The sequence below is a fragment of the Equus quagga genome, chromosome 7 (assembly GCF_021613505.1).
Source record: "Equus quagga isolate Etosha38 chromosome 7, UCLA_HA_Equagga_1.0, whole genome shotgun sequence".
Lineage (NCBI taxonomy): Eukaryota > Metazoa > Chordata > Mammalia > Perissodactyla > Equidae > Equus > Equus quagga.
In genome coordinates this window covers 664834-682988 of record NC_060273.1, presented here as the reverse complement: position 1 = coordinate 682988, position 18155 = coordinate 664834, and the positions used below count along the sequence as shown (strand labels likewise).

Sequence of the window (18155 nt, the reverse complement as noted above, 5' to 3'; positions counted from 1 at the left end):
TGGGAGGCGCTGGGGAAGGGGCTCCCCGGCCGGATGTGCTCTGCGTCGCCCCCTGAAGGTCCTCCCGCCCGCGGCCTCGCCGTGCACGCCGTCCTGGTCCGGCCACTGCCCTCCGAGCCCTTGGCCGGCGTGGGGGTGGCGTCGGTGCGTACTGGAATCTCTGCAGGGGAGGGCCGCTCATCTGGGGTGGCCACTTTCCAAGTGCGCGACCTGCGCTCCCAGCCCCTATCCCGCCCGAACCCGGCCCTGGTGACTCCTCCCGATAGGCGGGAGTACCCCAGGGATGAGGGGACAGGTACTGAGGTTGCCAGCACCGTGGAAAAGTAGGAGCGGGAGGACAGCCCTGAGCCCCCAAATCAGACCCCCAGGAGGTTGGGACACGCTGAAATGGGGCTGACTCTCCAAGAGGAAATGCCCCAGGGTCCGTGTGAACGCCGCCTCTGAGCGGAGGGGTGGGGAGCCTCAGAGATTTCCCGGCTGCAGGACCTCTCCTGAGCGCAAGGGGTGGGGAGCTGCCGTTCAGGTGGAGACTGGAGGGAATTCCAGGCAGAGGGGAGGAGCAGACAGCCTTGGCAAAGGCCCTGGGGTATGTACCGAGTGGACCTCTCAACAGCCTGGTGAAACCCGAGAGTCAGATCACAGGGGCCTTAGGCACAAAGCCAGGAGTCCAGCTGCATGCTGGAACCCTTGAGGTCACTGAGAGCTCTGGCTGGGGTCTGCAGGAACCAGCATAGACTGCCTCTGTGGGTGTGAACCCTCCACCCCACTGTCCACCCCCCACCCCTAGCCCTCCTGCTGCTCCTGGGCCTGAAGCACATGACTGACAGATGAGGGCAGGTGGCCCCAAGGGGCAGGGGGAGGCTGGAGCCACTGCCAGACTGAGGTACCACTACCCCCTCCCCTAGCCCCAAGGCCCTCCCAGGCCAAAGAGGGGTGGGACACCTATGAGGCTCAGGTGGCCCTTTGCCCTGAGCAGGGTCGGGTGAGAACCAGCTACCAGGATAGCAAATAGCCAAAAGGTGGATGCAACCCAAGTGTCCGTTGATGGGTGATGGATAAACAATGCGATCCATCCGTACAGTGGAATATGATTGAGCCTCACAAAGCAAGAAATTCTGACACATGCTACCACTTGGGTGAACCTGGAGGACATCGTACTAAGTGAAATAAGCCAGACACAGAAAGACAGACACTGTATTTGTTCACTGTGTGAGGTCCCTAGAGCAGTCAAATTCGTAGACACAGGAGGCAGAAGGGAGTGCCAGAGGCCAGGGGAGACAGGACGGGGAGTGAGTGTTTAATGGGGACAGAGTTTCAGTTTTGCAAGATGCAAAGAGCTCTGTGGATGGACGGTGGCGACGGTTGCACAACATTGTGAAGGTGCTTGATGTCACTGAGCTGTGCGCTTACAAGTGGTTCAGATGGTAAGATGTTTTTCACCCAATTAAAAACAAAAGAAAGGGGTGGACAGGGGAGCTGGGCACACAGAAGGCAAAGGAGGCACCGGGCCGTGGGTGTGGGGTGGGCTGCCACAGCTGCCCTTGTGGAGGCCACTGGTCCACTTCTGGCTGGTCCCTAGGGCCTGGGAGGTGGACAGTAGGCTCCAGGCGCCCTCTGGTGGCGGTGTGGGGGGTCAGCCTCAGACCCACCTCTCCCAGTCCCTGTCCATCCCAGCCCTCCCCCAGAGAATGGGCCCCAGTCGGTGGGTGCCAGGGAGGGGCTCCTGGCCAATCACCTGGTCGGGAAGGAGCCCACGCCTGGGCCTGAGCTGTACCCTCAACACTGGGCTTTCCCTGCCCCTGCTCCAGGCTCTTCCTCAAGGGTCTGGGCAATGATGCCAACTGTCACCCGCAGAAGACCTGGTCAGGGGCCGCCTCTCCTCACAGCTCCTGGCCCCAACCCAGGAAGCACCGGGTGTCATTAGCTGTGGGGTCTGCTGCCCACAGGCAGGGAGCCCAGAAGGCCATGCCAGGCCTCGATGCCACAGGTGCAGGACCAGACACGCTGCAGGTGCCCAATAAATACCTGGAGAAAGAGTGAGCGTGTGTGACAATGAGTGAATGACACCCCAGACCTCATGTAACTCCCCCGATGTCTGTGCTCAGTTTGGGGGCTCCTTTGCATGCCCCCAACTCCAGGCCCTTCAGTGCCCTGACCCTCCAAAAGGGGCCTTTCTCCATTCCTACCCAAAACCCAGGTCCTGGCAGAGGGCTAGAGCTGATGCTAGGACAAGGAGCAGTGTCCAAGGTGAGCCATGCCCTGAACAGTGCCCGTGACAGGGGGCCCTGCCCTTCAGCAGGGGAGGTGACCCGGGGGTGAAGGGCACCATTGGGAAGCCCGCAGTGCTGGGGCGCAGGTGAGGAGCGCTCATGAGCCACGCAGGGGCTGGGCTGACCGGGGCCTGGGGGGGCAACATGCAGGCCAGGGGGAATCGACAGTCGATGGGAACGAGGGGCAGGAAGAGTGCCCCTGGTTTGGGGAGCAGAGGGCAAAGGCCCCAAGTACAGGATGGAGCTTGGGGCAAACCAGGAGCTAGGAAGGTGGCCAGTGGGAGGCGGGCAGGGCCAGCCCCAGGCCCATCGGCCATGGGTGAGTTTGGACTTGGCTTTGAGGGGACAGTGAACAGAGCTCCTGAGGAAATGGGGAGTAAGTCCAGACGTGGGGGTCAAGGTCTCCCACCTGCCCAAGACCTCCCACCTGGGCTCCCCTCTCAGCCAAAGCAGGGGAGAGGGAGAGATGTGGGCTGAGCAGAGGCCAGCCCTGCCGGTGTCCCCAGCTGAGCCTGTGGTTGCCCAGACCCCTGCAGCCAGACTGCCTGAATGTGCCACACACACTGGCCCGGGGCAGGGTGCTGCCCCCCTGGGTGGGGCTGGGGGCCAGGGACAGTGGGCAGAGTTCACTCAACTGAAAGCCAGCAGGTGCCAGGAGTCTGCCAGAACCTGGGCCACTCAGTGACACACTCCGATGGTGCCCACCATGAGCACTGGCCTGGATCACCCATGCTCAGCCTGACCTAGGGAGCCCCAGGGTGTAGAGTGACCAGCCCTCCCAGAAACCCCATCGGGGGACGGTCATATCTGCCAGCTCTTCCAGGCAGCCCTCACAACCTCTGACTGCCCTTCACCTGCACCCCACTCCCGGATGCCAGTGGAATCTGGCCTCGCCCACCTACAGGCCTGCACCCTGGGACATGTGGCATGGTTCCTGCAGCGGGCATGTTTCCCTCCTCCTGACGAGAAGTCCACCCCCACACACCTTGCATCTTCTCAAGGAGCCAAAAATGCAGCTGCAGATTGATTTGCAGCTGAGCTAAAAATAGCTGCCAGGCTCCAGCCAGGGCCCAGGGAAAATATCCATTGCTAGGAGACAACCGTTACTGGGAGACCGCCATTGCTAGGCAACAGGGTTGCCATGGTGACAGCTGGCCCTGAGTCATCTTCAGCCCTGGCTGCTCCGCCCCCTGCTCCGGGTGGGTTGGGCCTGGGTCCCAGGAGGAGAGAAGGCGGGGAGCAGAAGCTGGAAGGCAGCAAAGGGGCCTGCTACCTGCCACCCGCGGCCACCACGGCCACCCCGGGCTGCCAGGTTCTCACTCCTATGGGCGCCCACTCTGGCTGCAGAGCAATCACGACAGGCCAACACACCTGTGGTCTGCCACACCCCACGCCCACCCCCAGGCACTCTGGGGCAGGGCAGAAGCATGAGGGACTCGGTGTCCATCTGGCCCCATGGCTCCATAGCAGGAGGCTCTGGAGCCAACCTCATCACTATGCAGCCCGGGGCTCTCACCACCTGTGCTGCGCTGGGAACTTCAGGGTACCCCATGGGCCCAGGCCCATTTCCCAGTTGGGGAAGTACTTGCCTGAGGCCCCACCCAGGGATGGGGCTCCAAGGCACATGTACTACTCGAAAGCCCCCCAAGGAAAGGCCAGACACTTCCTGTGAGGACAGTCAGAGCTGCTGCCCCAGGCCTCAAGAGCCCCAGGGGTAACTCCCGCTGTGAGCAGCCCCAGCCCCTGAGATGACAGTGGCTCCCTCTCTCAGCCCTTCAAGGTCACAGGGCAGGGTGTCAACAGCCTCTGGTCCTCAACCCCCGCCCAGGACTCCCAGAGTCTGCACTGGGGAGACTCCTCTGTGCCCAGGCATCAAGATGAGGGGTGCTCCAAGTGAGGGGTGCTCCAGGTGAGGGGTGCTCTAGGTGAGGGATGTGGCGCCCTCCTGGACCTGCAGGGTGGCCAGTGTAGCTGAAGTTCCAAGATCAAGGGGCCAGGTATAGGGAAGGCTGTGGGCCGCAGTGCCGGAGACTCAGGGCTTCGCAGGCTGCAGCAGAGAGCAAACCCCTGGGCAGACCGGGACCATATCTGCACTGCAGAGTCATCCCCCTGAACCATGGGGAGAACAGGCGGGGGCAGGAGAGACAGCCTCAGCGATGGAGGAGAGAGACTGTGGCACCTGGTGGGGGAGGGGTGTCGGAGTGGAGAGGTGAGCGGGGTCCACAGGTGTTCAGTGTGCCGGCCTTCTTCCACGTAGTTCACCTCCTTCAGTGTAAGCACTCTTCGCTCAGAGTCTTCCAAGACAGGCAGCCTCTCGGGCCCCTTTGAGGGCACAACTTGCTCTCTGCCTGAGGCCCTAGCACCTGCTGAGGGGCAAGAGCCCCCCAAAGCGTGAGGTGAAACCTTGCCTGCTAGTCAGTGCACCGTCCACGCTGGGGTCCGCGCCAGGCCAGCGCCTGCACACATGGTGTGGAGGTGGAGCTGGGAGGGCAGCCTGCAAGACCCACACACCGGAGGTGGCCGGATGGGTAGGACAACACTCCCCCGGTCATCCCAGATGTCTTCACGCCCCCCATCCTGCCGGCCCCCACCCAGCCTCCTCTTCAGATCAGTGTCAGCACAGGGGCAACACTGAGTCCTCAGTCCTTGCCACACAGGAGAGCTGCCTTCACCCCAGCCAGCGTCTCCCACACAGCAGGAACGGCACCCATGCCCCAAACCAGCCAGGGCCCAGCCAGCCTAGCTCTCCCCCTGTGCCCCCACTGCCCCCACCTCACACCAGCCCCCGGGGCCCTGATCCCCATCGAAACGCTGCGAACACCAGCTGGTTTCAGGTGTATCAAGACACTCTCAGGGGCCTCACTAAGCCCTCAGGCTTTCCTTGATGTGATGGGACCTCTGCTCCCAGGAGACCTCCAGATGGACACCATCAGCCTCCATCCTCTGCCCTGAGCCTGCTGGGAGTCCTGGCGTCTCCTGGCCCAGACATAGCCCTCCACACCCACCCTCTTTCCCAGCCTGGTCCCTGCAGTGGCCTCTCCCCACTCCAGTCCATTCCAGAGGAAACCCACTGTGCTCCTTAAGGCCTCCAGACCTTTGCACATGCCTTCCTGGACCGCATCACCTGCCCTCTCACTCTCGGGTCTCCACTCAAGGGTCATGTCCTGTCCTCAGGAGCGCCCCGCCCCCCCCAGCAGGTGGCCCTTTTGAACTTTCATCCGCTCATCACTCTCTGAAATGATCTATTGGTCCCTTGTTTCTCAGCCTGCGGGGGTGCATGTGTCCCGCACCGAGGGGGGGTCCTGGGCCTGGCACCCAGCAGGTGCGCAGGAGATGTGAGGGTCGTGAAGGGGGCCTGGCCAGCGGCTCCGCAGGAGGGGCTGGGAGGGTGAGGGTCGGACCGTCCTCGTCCCCGGGTGGCAGCTCAGGACTGGGATGCGCGGGGCCGGCCCCCAGCCCCATAGGACCGCGCACACCCAGGCCAACCGCCGGTGCCAAGGGGCTGGAGTCCTCTTCGCCCCGCAGGATTCGGGGTTCCCACTGCTCCGCGCGGGCAGGGCTAGCTCCCGGCCCGCTCTCCGGCCGCGTGCCCTGCCCTTCCCTCGCCTCCCTCCCTCTCCTGCCCGCCCCTCGCCGCCGGCGGTGCGCCCGGGTTTGTTATTGTGAGGGCGCCCGTGGCGAAGGGGGCGGGGGTGCGTGCCAGGCTGGCGCGTGCCCGTGGGCGCCGTGGCGGGAGCGCGCTGTGCGGACGGCAGGGCGCGGCGGGGCGGGGCGGGCGGGGCGGGACTCGGCATCCTCGGCGCCCCCGCCCAGGCTCGCCAACCCGGATTGGCTCCCGGCGCCGGGAGCGCGCGAGGGCGCGGCGCGTAGGGCCGGACGGGGGGCGCGCGCGGCGCCGCCGGCGGCCGCGGAGGAGCGCGGGGAGGAGGGCGGAGGAGGAGCGCGGGGAGGAGGGCGAGGGGAGGGAGGAGGCGCCCGCCCGACTCCCTGCAAAGCGGCCTTATTTATCTGGGCACAGCCTCAGCCTCCCCGGTGGGAGGCTCGGGGCGGCCGATCCTCTCCCACCGGGGAGCTCCTCTCGGGGCGCGGCCGAGGGGGCCGGCCAGGCCGGCGCGGGGCGCTGGGCACGGCCGGGCCCTGCCGGCCAGGCCAGCACCTCGGCCGCCTCCCCGCTTCGCGGGCGCCCATGCCGGGCTCCCCATGACGGGAGGACGCCCGGCGGACAGCGTGGCATGAGCCAGGAGCCCGGGCCGAGGTAAGGTGTATGCGCCGGGTCAGGCTGCGGGGCATGGAGGGGGCCAGGGCACGCCAGCGCCACGGCGGCCACAATGAGGAAGGGGCTGGAGGGGGCTTGGGACAATGCCGCCGCCACCCCCACCCCAAGGCTTTCCTAACCACAGCCCTCTCCCTGACAGCGGCCGCAGGACCTCCAGCCCTGCCAGGCCTTCCCACAGCCCCTCCCCCCAGTGGCCAGTCTGGTCAAGGCCCGCTGCCCATGGCAACTGGACCAGAGCTGTGGGTCCGAGCTACCTGACAAAGTCCCCGTGGAAGCAGAATTGCAGGTTCCTAGCCTGCTTGGCTGGGTGAGGTCCCGGAGCCCCGCTGCACTCTGGGCTCCCCACCCTGGCACCATGAGCCCCTGGGCCTATGAGACAGGTGCTAGGTACAATTATACCCCAGGAAAAGCTCTGAGGTCGCACGGCCCGGGGGCTGGTCTGCCCGTGGACACCTCCTGGACCCGGGCCTGTATGGAGCTTCCACAGTGGGAGGACAAGGGGAAGGGAGGGGCTGACCACGTGCCTGGTTCTGGAGGAAGGGTCGGGCCTTGGCCAAGGCTGGAGGGCCTCAGAAGGGGGCACTGGGCACCCTGAGACTTGCTGGGGGGGAGGGGAGCTGTCCTCCTGGGAGTTTGAGCAGATAGGGAGAGTCCCCTCCCCGTCACCCCAGAAAGACAGAAGGCCTGGCTGTTGGAGCCTCAGGGAACCCATGGCCCAGTGGCCACTCCTCCAGCCCCTCCCGGCCTCTGCACAGGAAGCCTTCCCTCCACAGAGAGAGCAGATGGCCGATGTTGCTTCACCTGCCCCCTCCGTCAGGCCCCTCTCCACACCTGCCACCTCCCAGGGCCCACTGACCAGGGTCAATGCAGGCCTCCCTGGTGCCAGGTGGGCACAGGGCCCCTTCTTCCAGCCAACTCCTTTGAGGGCTGCTGGACAGCAGCCTTGAAGCAGAAGGCCTGGGCTGGGCTGGGACCCTGAGAGGTTTTGGGGTCCCACAGGCCAGGGCAGAGGCCTGAGGGAGACCACTGGCCCAGGAGGTGGTCACAGGGCTGGACCAGGAGCTGTCTGGGAAGGAGGGAAAGTCAAGCCTCAGTAGTAAACATGGGCAGTTCAGACCCCAGGACTCAGCTGCCCCGGTGCCCGCTGCCTCCACTACGTGGCTTCCCTGCCTCGACTGCCCCGTACCTCGGGCCAGGCCCATGGGGACCTCTAATGCTGGGGAGTTCACCGGACAGGCGCCACTCTCCAGCTCACGCCTCCTTCCAGGGTGTTTGTGAGTCCCAGCTCCAACTGATCAGGAGGGAACAAGTGGCCCCCGGGGTGGGGGGACCTGGGCCCAGGAAGGCCTGTGCTGCTGAGAGCCAGGGAGACATCTCGCCCCGAGGTGGGGAAGGGATCCTCAGCTGGCGCTGCTGGTTGCCTGCAGTCCCTGTTCGGTCACACGTGGGAGCTCACTGCTGTATCTCAGAGGGCTGGCATGGGGAAGAGTGGAGGTGGCAGCGAAGGAACCTCTGTGGGCTAAGTGGGTGGCCTGGGAGGAGCCTCAGCCAGACCAGCCACAGAGGGTGGGCTCAGGCCACATTCCCCGACTTGGCAGGGAACAGAGGAGGGTTCGAGGCAGCCCCCCAAAGCAGCAGGCACTGCCCACCCCAGGCCTAGGCCCTGGGGGACTCAAGTCCTTCAGAGCAGCGGGGCTGAGCTGAGGCTCAGAGCCCAATGTCTACTCCCCGAGGCGCCCAGTCCCCACGGCTGACTGTCCTGAGCTTGGCCACAGGACTCAGTCTGCTGGAACATCAACTCTGGCCTCTCGTGAGGCCCACGTGCTCCCTTCCCAGAGCCCCTGGTGCATGGGTGGGGCAGCCTGCACCCCAGAAGCACCTCTGAGCTGGGGGCGGGAGGGGAGCGCTGCTGCTAGGACATGTGCAAGGTGGCAAGGATGTGACTGTGTCTGAGTCACGGGGCTTGTCATGGAGTTTGTCAGCCTGCTACCCCAGTTGTCACCCCAGCCCCCAGGGCTGCCACCGCAGATCGACCTGATGTGAGTTTTTCTGTCTACCCATGCTGTTCCCGGCTCCACGGCCCTCAGCGGGCAAGGGGAACTGGTCTGTGTTCTATTGCGGCCAGGCCCCCGAGCATCCAGGGTGGGCTGTGTCAGATGGGGACATCAAGGGTGGAGGAAGAAACCTCTAAGCTGGAGGCCCTGAGTGGGGGACGGTTTCCTGAGCATGAGCGGTCCAAAAGAAGAGTGTCCGGGGCGCTGGCCCAGTGGCACAGTGGTTAAGGGCGCACGTTCTGCTTCAGCGGCCCAGGATTCACTGGTTTGGATCCCGGGTGCGGACATGGCACCACTTGGCAAGCCATGCTGTGGTAGGCGTCCCACATATAAAGTAGAGGAAGATGGGCACGGATGTTAGCTCAGGGCCAGTCTTCCTCAGCAAAAAGAGGAGGATTGGCAGCAGTTAGCTCAGAGCTAATCTTCCTCAAAAAAAAAAAAAAAAAAAGAAGAGTGTCAGGGGTGGACATGCAGCTTGCAGCCTCTGGAAGGAGAGCAGGGCATGACAGGGACAATGCAGGGAGAGACCCAGGGGTCCAAAGCAGAACTGAGCAGAAAAAGGAGGCCACAGTGGGGGCATCTGGCCAGCGGCAGGCCAGCTGGGGGCCCGGGCTTGCCCTCTGGACCACCATGCCTGGCCTGGGCTCTGGGAGTCAGACAGACTGGGGGTTTGGGGGTCAAATTGCAGCATTGTACAACTTCTGAAAATTGACTCTTGAGCCTCACTTTCCCCGTTCCTGGCCTGGCAGTGTGCAAAGGGCTCAGACCAGCAGTGGGGGGCATGGTGCTGGGAAGAACAGAGCAGGACCACCTGTTCCCTGCGCCCTAGTGGCTCCTGTCCCCTTCCCCTTGGGTCTGACCAGATAATGGGACACGAATAGCCAGCTTCCTTAACTTTGCAGCTCCCAAGAGGGGACTCAGCCAAAAAGGAGACACAAGTGGTCCTCTTCCCAAGGGTCTGATAACCGCAGGGCCAGCCCCAAGCCCCGGGGTCTTAGGAACCTTCTCAGAGACTCTGGTGCCAAGCCAGTCCCAACCCCAGTGGCCTCCCTCCCCTGTGGACACTAGCCTCTTACAACCAGATTTATTAATTGAGCTACAGCTTCCCTACTGACTGCCCTCCTCTTAATCTGACCTGCCCTCCATCAAGGCTCCTGGGCCTCTGGCAGCCGCACCCCTTTCTGTCTGACCCTGATAACTGGACAGAGATTCCTACCTCCATCCACTCATTCATTCAGCAGGCACTCAGAGTCACTCACCATGGTGCCATCTGTCCTCAAGGAGTCCCCAGCCAAGGGGAGAGGCAGACGGGTAGACAGTGATGACAACCCATGTGATGACTGAGACCCTGGAGATGCTTTCTCAGTGCTGGGGGTCCCACAGGGGGAGGCAGGTGCAGCACTCACACTGAAGAAGGAGAAGGAGCTCGCAGGGTTAAGGAGCAGGGAGGCCTGCGAGCAAGCAGGGGCTTCAATATGTGTTTGGGCAGAGGGGGAGTGGAGGAGGAATGCATGACAGGGGGTGTGGCTGGATGGTAGGTTCAGGGCTGAAGAGGGGCCGGAGGTGAGGCTGTAAGGTGGACTTGCTGGGTCTCAGGGCCCAGTGACTTGACCCACAGAGGAGACAGCTCCTGTGAAGCCCCAGCATGGCCATCTGCAGACTGTCAGCCTGGACGCCGCCACATTCTGGAGTCCTCCCAGGAGCCCATCACTCTAGCTCCCTAGCTAGCTCCCTAGGTCTACCCTGGCCCCCGTGCTTCGCGGTGAGTCGGCTGGGGAAACACAGAGGCCACGGTCAGCTCTGCTCAGGCTGATGAGAACAAGACAACTAAAGCAGTGGCCCTCACCTCCCTCCTTCCCCCCGGGATAAGCCCAGAAGCCTCGGGTCCTGAAGCCTATCCTAGGAGGGGACCTCTCCCAGAATTCCCCCCCACACTGAGGCACCACGCACCAGGGATTGAGGCTGAGAATGTGCAAGCTTGGCCGTTTTTTTTTTTAAAGGCTCTTTTCCTGGCATTAGCTCCTGGTGCTTATAGGGGGGAGGCAGTCCCAGCAGACTGGCAGCTGCCCCTACCCCATCCTGGCAGGAAACTCCAAGCGGGTCCTCTGAGCCCTGGGTGCAGTGGTGGCAGTCACAGGGACCAAGAAGGGGGTTGGGGGGCTCTGCAACCCGCCTGGCCCCGTGGGTGGGGCCAGGGCCAGACAGAGAAGCCCTTGTCCTAGCCCCCCAGGGACCTCTTACTTAACTGGCAGGAAGACTCATCTCCGACCGTGAGCTCAGCTTTCTCCCAAAGCCCTGAGCCCTGGGCTGAGGTGTGGCTATTTCCAGTTTTGAGCTACAGAGCAGAGCGGGGGATTCTCTGGCTGGGTCAGTGAGGCTGCAGTGTGAGGAGCAGCTGGAGCTCAGCAGGACCATGGACAAGGTCGGGAGCAGCAGGGTTGCCTCTGTGGGGAGGCAGCTCCGATCCAGGACCCAGGGGTAGGGCTGATCCACAGGCAGGGCAGTGCCTTCTGGCCAGGGATGGGGGTGTGGGATGAGGGGCAGCCAGACCTCAGACACTGTCCCCAAGCTGCTGAGGGCCAGCCTCAGCCTGGCCCCTCCCTCTCCTGGGCTCTCTACCATGGGCTGTCTTGTTTTCACCAGCTGGACCCTGAGGGCTGGAGGGTGGGGATGGGACTGTGGGCGTGTGCAAATGTGAGCTCCAGTGGGGGACGGGAAGGGAGCCCCGCTGATGCCCGGGGCATCCACGTGCATCCCCCCAACTCAGGCGCTCCACGTGCACACTCCTGACTGGGAGCATTTTCAACCTAAATCGGCACTGCTCTTGAGTTATTTCTCCCCTGGTGCCGCCTCCGCCGCCTCCTCCGGATCTTAGTCGAGCGGGCGGCTTCTCCCCTCTCCCCTCTCCGCCTCCAGGGCCCCTCCCTGCTGAGCTGGTTTGCCGGCCGTCCCCCACCCCGCCCCCACCAGCCGCTGTCCGCGGCGGAGACGGCCGGCCGGCCCGCCCGCCGGAGCACGCGCACAGAGGCGGGAGGGGCGCTGTCCATGGTGCTGCGCGCCGGGCGCCGCGCTGGGCGCGCCTGGTCTGCGGGAAGCGGCCCGCCCCGAGCCGTGAAATCATGGCGCCCCGCTCCGGGGACACAGAGGTATTCAGGCTGGGGCTGCCTCTCTGTGCCCAGAACAGCCCACAGGAGGGAGATGCCGGGACAGCATCTCCCATGGCCCCAGGAGTGGGGGCCTGTGGTGGGCTTCATCCTGTCCCTCCGTGAGGCACTGCTGTCCCACGATGGTCCCCTTCTTGTGTACTGGTATGAAGCAATCTGGGGCAGCCCTCATGTCAGGTCGCCCCCGCCACTGTGGGGCAAACTGCAACTCTTCAGAGCCTCAGGTTCCAATCTGAAAACGGGGGTAACAGTAGTGGCCACCCCCCTACTCCCCCCCTCCCCCCGCCAGGCTGCCTTGAGATGGAAATACATGATTATCTCAGTGGGCATTCTTCTGCAAATGTGGTTATGGATGTCGTGTATCAGCCAGTGTGCTGCTGCTACTACTTGGTCCTGAGCTGTAATGAAGGGGCAGCCAAGATGTGGGAGCCTCTTCTGGGGAGTGAGTGCCCGCGGGGTGGGGGGGGGGGCACGGCCAGACTGGGAACTCATGGCTGCCAGGGCAGCAAGGCTTTTGGACCCAAAGGTGGGTTGGCAGCTATGAGGACCGCATGTTCCAGTGAGACCTCTGGTCCCAGCCCAGGTCTGCTCTCCCTCCCCAGACGTGGAATGTGGGCAAGGGTTGTCCTGTCCAGGGCTTGGGAGCTCGTGGAGGATGTGGTGCTGGGAAGAGCAGCCAGGACCTTCCGCTTCCCTCCCTCCCAGTGGCTTCTGTCCCCTTCCCTTCAGGCCGGCCATGGGGATCAGAAGCAACCTCGAGTCACCTTCCAGGTGCTCACATGCTTAGCCCTTTTCACACGTTGTCCTGTGGGGGTATCATCACCTCCCAGGCTTCCAAGTGAGGCTGGAGAAGGGAAGTAGCTCACGGAGGCCACAGAGCAGGAGGGGGGACTGGGGGGCTGTTTCAAGTCCAGGGTCTGTGACCCCGGAGCCTGTGCAGGTGAGCACTGGGTCCCCTCCTCACTGGGTGCCTGGGGTGGGGTGGGCAGGAGATCTGGAATGTGGAGCAGATGGTGGCACTGTGAGGGTCTTGCTGCCCCTTCTCTCTAGAGTCTTCTGTACCTAGTGCCCTCTGCCACCCATTCACAGCCTCAGAGGCCTGAGGAGGGGAGCTGGGGGTGGTCTCGGCCCCACCTTCTGAGGAGTTTCCTACATGTAGCCCTCCACAGTCAGCTCTGGTCCAAGCCCCAGCTCCACCACTTACTGACTGTGACCTTGGGCAAGCAGTTCACGCTGCTTTGGCCTCAGTGTCCTCATCTGTACAGCTGGCACGGTCATCACAGCACTGTCCTCCGTGGATTGGGTGGAGGATTAAGGAGAAAGTATGTGTCAGGGACTCCCTGTGCTGGCATCATGGTAAATGCTGAGAAGACACTTGCCCTCTCCTTGGGTAGATTCTGAGCCACAGAACCTCCTGTAGCCACTGAGATTCTCAGGGGCTGGTGTGTAAGTCTCAGACGGGGTACTGGAACCACTCCAGAGAGCCATGCTGGCACCCCATAGTGGAGGGGCCAGAGACCACCCCAAACCCTCTCCCTCAGCTCCCCAGCCCCTGCCCAGCAGAGGCAGGCCTGGCAGGCACCAATGGTGGGCATCAGGGTAGCAAAGGTGAAGGGAGCAGTCACTGGCAAGTGTCTGTCTGTCTCCACCTCTGTTCTCTCATCTGTAAAATGGGAACCGTAGTGCCTAGGCATCAAAAAGCCCTGTGAGCCTGTGCAGGTTGAGCTCAGTGCATTCAGGGAATGCCGTGGTCATGACCAGCCTTGCCGTCCCGTTGTTGCTCAGTTGGGGGTGGAGAGACTTGCACTAAGATCCTCTGTCCTGTGGGTGGTTGTGGGAGTGCCGTGGAAGGGGACGCCCAGGGATGGGAAGGAGCCCAGCTCTGAGCCAGCAGCAGACTCACTCCCCCCTCCCGGACCCTGTCTGCAGAGCTAGCGAGGAAGATGTCGAGCCCGGGCATCAACGGCGACTCCAAGCCTCCATGCTTGCCTCGAAACGGCCTGGTAAAGCTGCCGGGCCAGCCCAACGGCCTGGGTGCAGCCAGTATCACCAAGGGCACTCCGGCTGCCAAGAACCGCCCCTGCCAGCCACCACCCCCACCCACCCTCCCGCCACCCAGCCTGGCTTCCCCGATGCCGAGGGCTGCCCTTGCGGGGGGCCTGTGCCCCGCCGCGGGGCTTCCCATTGGTGGACCAGCCTCAGCGCCGGTGCCTGGGCCCCCAGCAGAGCGGCCACCGCTAGCCACAGACGAAAAGATCCTCAACGGCCTGTTCTGGTACTTCTCGGCCTGCGAGAAGTGCGTGCTGGCCCAGGTGTGCAAGGCCTGGCGGCGCGTGCTCTACCAGCCCAAGTTCTGGGCAGGCCTGACACCCGTGTTGCACGCCAAGGAGCTCTACAACGTGCTGCCTGGTGGTGAGAAGGAGTTCGTGAACCTGCAGGGCTTCGCTGCGCGTGGCTTCGAGGGCTTCTGCCTGGTCGGTGTCTCCGACCTGGACATCTGTGAGTTCATCGACAACTACTCCCTCTCCAAGAAGGGCGTCAAGGCCATGAGCCTCAAGCGCTCCACCATCACTGACGCCGGCCTGGAGGTGCGCCCTCTGCTGGCCGGGAAGGACGGGGGGGACGGGCGGGGGGCGGGCCGGGCGAGGCTGTAGAGACCAAGCAGGTGTGGGGGGCGTCTCCCAGAGGAGGGTGGGGCACACAAGGAGCAAAGTAGCTGAGGGCGGTGCCAGTGCCCTGAGGAGGATTGTTGCTGTTGGGTGGGGCGAAGCCGGGACTGGGTACATAATTTGGGGGACCCAGTCCAAAATGAAAATGCAGGTCCCTTGTTCAAAGATGATTAAGAATTTCAAGACAGCGACAGCAGAGCAGTCAATTAAGTCTGGGGCTCTTCCCAGTGCGGGGCTCTGCATGCCCATGAAGCTGGCCTTGGGCGGGGAAGATGCTGGAGGAGGTGGGGGGACCAGGGGCAAAGGTCAGGGGAGCAGCTGTGCATCTGGACTCTAATTATCAAACCACTCACACCAACTCCTCCCAGCACCTGCTGTGGCCAGGCCCTGGGCTCCAGGCTGCCCCATGCCCTGCCTGCTGTTTCAGAATGTTGTTGAGGTGTAACACACACACTGTAGAGTGCACTGGTCCGAGTACAGCTGGATGCATGTTTACATGCGTCCACACTCGAGAACACCGCTTCTCCGCGTGTTGCTTCCGCCCCATCTCCCACCGTCCTCACCGCGCCCTGCAGGGAGGCGCACGTCAGGGGGAACCGAGGTCAACTTGCACGGTGACGAGGTCGGCCTCCTGACCTCGCGCCTGCCCGCCCGCAGGTGATGCTGGAGCAGATGCAGGGCGTAGTGCGCCTCGAGCTGTCCGGCTGCAACGACTTCACCGAGGCGGGGCTGTGGTCCAGCCTGAGCGCGCGCATCACCTCGCTGAGCGTGAGCGACTGCATCAACGTGGCCGATGACGCCATCGCGGCCATCTCACAGCTGCTGCCCAACCTGGCTGAGCTGAGCTTGCAGGCCTACCACGTGACGGACACGGCGCTGGCCTACTTCACGGCGCGCCAGGGCCACAGCACGCACACGCTGCGCCTGCTCTCCTGCTGGGAGATCACCAACCACGGCGTGGTCAACGTGGTGCACAGCCTGCCCAACCTTACCGCGCTCAGCCTCTCAGGCTGCTCCAAGGTCACCGACGACGGCGTCGAGCTCGTGGCCGAGAACCTGCGCAAGCTGCGCAGCCTCGACCTCTCCTGGTGCCCGCGCATCACTGACATGGCGCTGGAGTACGTGGCCTGCGACCTGCACCGCCTGGAGGAGCTCGTGCTGGACAGGTGTGCGCGTCCCCCGTCCCCTGGCCTTGTAGGGCGGGGTCGGCTGGACCTTTTAAGCAGGGAGCCTAGACTAGTGGACAGACCTGTAGCTAGAATGCGGCTGCGCATGGGGCGGGGCGAGAGTTGAGGGGCGGGGCCCTCCTAAAACGCTAGCCGGGATGCGGCTGTAACAAGGGTGGGGCTCAACCGGCGACCGGCCTCCTTCGGTCCTTCGGAGTGAGAGATACCACCGCAGGATCGGGGAGGAGGCGGAGCCTGGCTGGGGCGGGGCCACGGGAAGGGAGGAGGTATTGTGGGTGGGGCAGGAGGGGAGTTCACGCCAGGGGCACTCCGGGAGAAGGAGGAACCAGTTGGAGCCGAGGGGCGGGGCGAGGTGTTTTGAAAGTGGCAGCCTCGCTCTGTTGCAACCACAGGTGTGTACGCATCACGGACACCGGCCTCAGCTATTTGTCCACCATGTCGTCCCTCCGCAGCCTCTACCTGCGATGGTGCTGCCAGGTACCGGCCCTTTAGGCCTCCGAGATTGAGGAGTAAGCAGGGGAGGTGGGGGGGCGCGGGGAGAGCCCCCAGCCAGACAATCCTGACCTGCTCCCGGCCCACTCAGATCCTGTGAGGAAGTCTGGGATCCCTTCACACCCAGCGGCCAACGTAACCGGAACGTACGGAGTCCCCAGGGCCCTCACCGCACTCCCTAGCTGCCTCCTGGCTCCGTAGGGGAGCTGAGAAACCCTCGTTTTGAACCCTACCCCTCGCCCGACCCCAGGAGTGAGGCTCCCCCAGGGCGCTAGGGAAAATCGTTAACTCGCCCCATCCTCCCGCCCAGGTGCAGGACTTCGGGCTGAAGCACCTCCTGGCCATGAGGAGTTTGCGTCTCTTGTCTCTGGCAGGTGAGACCCCCTGCCGCCCTCCTGGACAGTGACCACCCACCCCATCTAGTCTGACTCCGCCACTCCGGCCAGGTCCCTTGTGCAGACTCATCCCTGAGGATGACTCGGTGTCCCAGATTCGAGTCAGAGGACGGAGACGCTGGGCAAGCTCCAGCCCCTGCCCCGCCCCGCCCCGCCCCGTCGGGCCACGCCCACTCAGCCGCCGCCCCGCCTCCCGCCCCCGCAGGCTGCCCGCTGCTGACCACCACGGGGCTGTCTGGCCTGGTGCAGCTGCAGGAGCTGGAGGAGCTGGAGCTGACCAACTGCCCCGGGGCCACCCCCGAGCTCTTCAAGTACTTCTCGCAGCACCTACCCCGCTGCCTCGTCATCGAGTAGCGCGGGGCCTTCCGCCCCCGTCGCAGGAACCCGCCGCGCTCCGGGCGGGGACGCGGGGGCGCCGCTGAGCCCCCTCTCCCGGCCCGGCGCTCAGGGGAGCCCCCGCGCCCTCCGCCCCGCGCGGGAGGCGGGGCGAACCGAGAAGCCCCGCCCCGCCCCTCCTGGCCACGCCCCGGGCAGGGAGGGGGCGGCGGGCGGGGCCAGCCCCACGCACGCACGCACGCACGCACACTCGGGGACTTTGTGCATGCCCCTCGTGCCCGCACTGCACGCCCGCCCTCCACACGCCACTCCCGCCTCCATCGTTCGCCCGCCCGCTGCAGGGGGCCCGGGGCTCGGTCCTGGGGGGCGTTTCAAGCTCCCCAGACGGCCGCCCTCACCGCCTCCCTCGCCCCACCCCGCTCTGTCTCCCCGCTGTCCCCCCATCCCGGGCAGGGCCCAGGGGGATTGACGGGGGCTGGGTCCCCCAGGACACCGGGGCCCGGAAGAGTCCCAAGGGCTTCCCGCATCTTCCACTGCACCAAGCCTGGAGCCCTCCGAGGGGTGCGAGGTGGAAACAGGCCACCGCCCAAGCCATGGCCCACTGTCCAAGGAGCCCAGGTCCCACCCGCCCTTCCCCTGACTCATGCCAGCCTGACCCAAGCGACCGCCCCTCTTTCTTGCCACTGTGTGAGGCAGTCCCCTGCTCGCCCCGCCCCCACCCGCGGGCCTACAGGTCCTTGGGCCCTAGCCAGGCTAGGGCAGAATTGGGTTGGGAGAGGGGCAGACTGGATGAGTGACAATGACCTTGGCATAATCAACATTAGCCCAGCCAGCTCCAGTCCACCTCAACCCAGGGTGACACAGCCACCTTGAGAGACCCTAAGCTGGAGCGACCCTCAGGGTCTGCAGGCCTTGGGAGCAGTCCTGGTGGGCCCCATACCACAGCCCCTGTAGCCACCTGGGCCAGACCTCTCAATGCTACACTTCACCCTGGGCAGGTCTCCAGCAGGGGGAAGCTGGAAAAGTGGCTCCCAGCCAAGGTCAGGGTCAGCGCCAGCCAGCAGCTGATCTTCCAGTGGCCAGCACACCCTCAGCACCCAGAGGAGGGAGGGCTCCTTCCTAGCCACCCCCCACCCCTCCCTGGCTTCCCAAACCTCTGCCTGCCCAAATGGGCTCTGACCGTGTTCTGTCTGATCCCAAGACATGTGGAAGTCCTGGGAGATGCTGGCACATCTTGGCAATTGCTGAGGAGGGGGCTGGGACCCCTTTCCATCCAACCTTGAGCCCCAGGAGATACAGCACCCACACCCAA

At 64.2% G+C, this 18155-nt stretch overlaps 1 protein-coding gene across 2 annotated transcripts; it reads left to right on the top strand.

Annotated features, from left to right (window-relative positions):
• Nucleotides 1-6255: 6255 nt before the first annotated feature.
• FBXL16 (F-box and leucine rich repeat protein 16) lies at nt 6256-16932 on the top strand. 2 transcript variants are annotated; one of them, XR_006889278.1, is made up of 6 exons: nt 6256-6525; nt 13694-14352; nt 15091-15599; nt 16013-16129; nt 16423-16486; nt 16713-16785. XR_006889278.1 is itself a non-coding variant. In XM_046665568.1 (6 exons), the coding sequence occupies exons 2-6, from the start codon at nt 13708-13710 to the stop codon at nt 16859-16861; spliced, it is 1452 nt and encodes a 483-aa protein (XP_046521524.1). In that variant the 5' UTR covers nt 6256-6525; nt 13694-13707; the 3' UTR covers nt 16862-16932. The 2 variants fall into 2 exon arrangements, 1 of the variants encoding a protein (XP_046521524.1); XM_046665568.1 differs by having other exon boundaries at nt 16013-16097; nt 16713-16932.
• The last annotated feature ends 1223 nt before the right edge of the window (nt 16933-18155 follow it).

Bases quoted from the DNA above. Each gene is read 5' to 3' on its own strand.
- FBXL16 (XM_046665568.1), top strand. From the start codon at position 13,708: ATGTCGAGCCCGGGCATCAACGGCGACTCCAAGCCTCCATGCTTGCCT. The intron at 14,353-15,090 runs GTGCGCCCTCTG...GCCCGCCCGCAG, and splicing joins TCACTGACGCCGGCCTGGAG to GTGATGCTGGAGCAGATGCA. The intron at 15,600-16,012 runs GTGTGCGCGTCC...TTGCAACCACAG, and splicing joins GAGGAGCTCGTGCTGGACAG to GTGTGTACGCATCACGGACA.